The sequence below is a fragment of the Gracilinanus agilis genome, chromosome 2 (assembly GCF_016433145.1).
Source record: "Gracilinanus agilis isolate LMUSP501 chromosome 2, AgileGrace, whole genome shotgun sequence".
NCBI lineage: Eukaryota > Metazoa > Chordata > Mammalia > Didelphimorphia > Didelphidae > Gracilinanus > Gracilinanus agilis.
The window spans coordinates 84,499,425-84,503,902 of NC_058131.1; the positions used below are offsets into that span (position 1 = coordinate 84,499,425).

Here is a 4,478-nt window from a genome sequence, read left to right on the forward strand (position 1 = left end):
GGCATGTTGTCTCTTCTGATAGGATGTAACTGAGCTCCATGAGGGCAGAGACTATTTCACTTTCATTTCTGTGCTCTCAGCCCTTAGCATAGACCTGGGGCTTAATAAATATATACCAATTGATCAGTTTAGTTTCTAGATTAAGTGACTTACTTGCCCAGGGCACACTACCGGTATGAACTACAGACAGGACTTGAATTGAGGTCCCTAACTGCAAGGCTGTCTTTTTGAGTTCAGTTTGCTCATTTGTAATGTGAATGGTCCTTATTATAATTTATCCATAAATTATAATTTGTTAAGTATTTTCTTTAAATAATTTCTAAGGTCCCTTCCAACTCTAAAATAACTTTAGTAGGTAACTTATTTTTTGGATACAATAAATATTTGTTGAATTAATGCTTAAGCCCTGTCTTCATTCTTTTTTACTCTCATATCTCATTCAACTTAAAGGAGAAGCAATAGGGTGTAGTAGAAAGGGCACAGAAGATCTGGGTTCAATTTAATTTCTGGCTTTGCTATCTACTATTAGTTATTTGACTTTGGGCAAAGCCCTTCTTTCTGGCTCTCATTTTAAAAAATGAGAGGCTTGGACTCAATGACCTCTACAGTCCCTTAGCTATGCCTCTTATCCTATTATTAATATCTTCAGATTCCCAAGTATTACTTTGATTTGGAAAAGTTCGCTCATAAAGTGAATATGGCCACTCCTCCCTTACCCACAAATTTTTCCTGCTATTACTTATGGTTGGTTTCAACTAATAGGTCCAGTCTGAGGGCCGTGGCCTGATCATGAGGGTGACCATGCAATGCTAAAGCAACATCTGGACTCAGGGAAGCCACAGGCAAGATGGAAAAAACAAAACAAGGTCAGAATTCTCCCACTTTATACTTTCTACTCAGAAGCTGAGAGACGCTGATCTAGTACTGCCTTTACCAATAGCTCAAATGTGTGCTAGTAGAGCAGGTCACAGCTATTCCAGTTTCTATTATTCTCATTTCTAAAATGGAGAGATAATAATCATAATTAGATGACAGCAATAAGGTACATTGCTTAAAGGGTACCATATAGGGGTAGCTATTTCACACAGTGGGCAGAGTGCCAGATCTGGAATTGGGAGAATATGGGTTCAAATCTGGCCTTAGATAATACCTAGCTGTGTGACCCTGGGCAAGTCATTTAACTTTGATTGCCTAGTCCTTGCCACTCTTTTGTCTTAGAATGAGTGCCAAGACAGAAGATAAGGTTTTTTTTAAAGGGTACTATATACATAGGAAATATCATTAATATGATTCATACCAAGCAGGAATATTTCTCTTGGCAATTCTTGATTCTGAATAAATAGTGTTCCTGTGAAACGAGGACAGAATTTTACCCAAATATTCCTTGAACAGATTTGTGCTGGGATTAGCAGTTAATCACAAATCATCTGGATCTTATTGGGGGCATTTTCACCTTGATGATGTGGGGGTCTATTTCTTATAATATTGTCTAATTTATTCAGGGATCTTAGTTTTAGATTGGACCAATGTAACTGATAACTTTGGGACTGATTATGTTATGAGTGATCCTACTGAAATGTTCACTTGTGCTAGTATGCCTGCAAACAAGGCTGAATCCCAAGAACAGAGTGGTGTCTGGAAGACATTGGATATGTTGACACAAATGAGCTTCACTTCTCCAGTTTACACAACAGTATTTTGTGTTACAAACTGGTTCTTGCATGCAATCCATAGAGGGTAAACTAATTGAAGGATTTAGATGGGTTGCCTTGTTTTCATAGCTGAAATGGTTCAGAAAGTCAAATATTTTTTGTAGACCTGCCTTAACTCTCTTCAATGATGATAGTAATACTAGTTATGAATATTTATAGACCTTTTAGGCTTGCAGATCTTATCAGGTCCTTCACTATTCCCATTGTTCTCCATATTAAGTCCCTCCTATCCACATTATCAGCAGAACATGTTCCCCTTCCCTCACTCTGTTCTTCTCTACCATTGTCTTCATTGGCTTTCCAAATTCCCTTAGTATTGCGAATCTTCCTTTCCCTTGACTGGTTTTTGCAGGTGGCAGTGGAATAAAGCAGGAAGACCACAACTCTGGACAGAGCCAGAGTGGAAGAAGACAGAGCAGAAAGCAAAGGATTGTAGATAGGAAAAAGAAGGCAATGATTTGTTAGGCAAATGAAAAGGGATAGCCTCCGTTGGTTCTGCAATGTATTTGTCAGTCAAAATCTTAACCAATTCCAGGGAATGTATCAGAACATGAAGGAAGACCACATGACATCCAAATAAGCAGAAATCAGTAGAGCTGACCGAGAAGCTTTTCAAAATGGCAGAGCACAGTTTCAACCATATGCCACAGCAGTCAGATTTTTGGGTTAGTCATCAAGATATACATCCTGGAATGGCATGAATCATCTTATTCCGTTTTGATGCATTTGTTTCCTTGTCATGTAGTAATGGGTAGTAATCCTGCCAGTTGTTCCTTTCTATATACATAGATATTAAGATGATTATTCCAGAGTAAATCATTTTTATTGACCAAAATTCTTTATTCCCACAGGAGAGAATGAGATTATGCCAGTGAATAGCCCATCTACACAGATTTACCAGGTAAAGATACTTAGAATTTTTTTGGTAATTCTATATACAAATTAGTTCTTGATTATTCATTTCAATAAACATTCATTTGGCACCTACTATGGGCAAGGCTCTGCAGATACAAAGCAAAAATGTGAAAATTTTCTTTAAAAGGGAGATTATTAAATAATGCCTAGTTTAAATTCCCAATTAAGGTTACAGGATTAATCAGTATCTGAGTAATTCATACTGGTCATGCCACTGAAAGGCTTTTACTTTGTTTCTAATATGTATAATTTATGTGACCACTAATTGCTTTCCCTTCTTTGACCCTTTCACTCATCCTAACTACAAGGTGAAAATAACATCAAAACATTGTTGCCTCTCTTAGGTACTTATTATGTTCTTTTATATCTTTATGTTTTAGCTTCCTAATTAGACTGTAAGCCCCTGAAGGCAGGAATTATGTCTTACTTCATCTTTGTATCTCCCATAATGCTTAGCACAGAGTTTTGTACATACAAGACAATAAAGGTTTGTTGCATGTTGACTGAATGAATGAAATAGACATTTTTTGTACTTAAAAACTATCCAGATGAACTCAGTCTTCCTTTTTCTAGTTGACACCCATCGTTAGATGAATTGAAAAAAAATGAAGACTTCTTAGAGACAATGCAATGTTCCCTTTATTGCATTTATTGTTGTTTAGTTCCTTTTTCACAACTCTTTGTGACCCCATTTGGGATTTACTTGGCAAAGATACTGGAGTGGTTTGCCATTTCCTTCTGTAGATCATTTTTCAGATCCTGAGACAAACGGGGCTAAGTGACTTGTCCAGCATCCCACAGCTAATAAATGTTTGAAGCCAGATTTGAACTCAAGAAGATGAGTCTTCCTGATTCCCAGCATGGTGCACCAGGCCACTGCACCACCATAAATCCTCTTACAATTTCTCAAAAACTTAGGTCGCCAGTTGGAGGGCTGGTCCATTTAGCAGGAGGGTTGGTATTGTGTGTAATCTTGTGAGAAACGTTCACTTTCAAGGCTGGGACTAGGGAAAAACTGGATAGTAGGTAAGGTCAGGTTTATCATTCCTTCACCTTACATTTTTATAAGGTAAATACCAAGTCCTATTGCATATGGGAAAAACTCTGTGATAGAACATTAAGAAATATTCATTCCCTGGACTTTCTATAGAATTCTTGGGCTCAAATAATATTTATACAGCAACAGGGTGGTGTACTGGTAAATGTTTAACAACTAGGCTATGAGTTGGTGGGGAGGGGAGAGGGTAATATATACACACACATTTACTTTTAAGTTTTATTTGTTGTGTAGCCATGTCTGTCTTTGTGACCCCATTTGGAATTTTCTTGACAATGATACTAGCGAGGTTTGCCATTTCTTTCTACAGTTCATTTTATATTCGCTAGATGAGGAAACTGAGGCCATTAGGCCCATAGTGACATACTCAGCACCACATGGTCAGTCAGTGTCTGTGGTCGAATTTGAATTTGAATTTAGGTCTTTCTGACCCAGGCTACGTGCTCTATCCACTACTGCCCATACTTTTAAGTCATCGTCAGCACCTGGGTAGCAAATGTCCCTTGTAAATTCTACCCTTAGTAGGATTGATCAAGGTTTATCCCTTTAAGCACACTCAACAGAGTTCAGTTTTGTCTCTATGTAGCTTGGCATGATTCTATGGCACTTTGGATTTTTGAGCAAGGTATTTGCCTGATGAGCAATTCCATTTCATTAAAATCAGGCTCTTGTTGGAGCAGACAAATACACGAATAATCTCAGAACTTCAGAGTTGCAGGTTGAATCTAACCCATGCCTGAAGATGTGGTGCCTCTACTGAACCCAATATTTTTTCTTTCTTTCTTTCTTTCTTT

At 37.7% G+C, this 4,478-nt stretch overlaps 1 protein-coding gene across 1 annotated transcript in view; it reads left to right on the forward strand.

The window, feature by feature from the left end:
- Positions 1-2,577: 2,577 nt before the first annotated feature.
- ARHGEF33 (Rho guanine nucleotide exchange factor 33) overlaps positions 2,578-4,478 on the forward strand; it is a 56,455-nt gene continuing 54,554 nt past the window's right edge. Inside the window, exon 1 of the mRNA XM_044660632.1 lies at positions 2,578-2,613. Coding sequence (XP_044516567.1) covers positions 2,578-2,613 — 36 coding nt within the window. The remainder of the gene's footprint in view (positions 2,614-4,478) is intronic.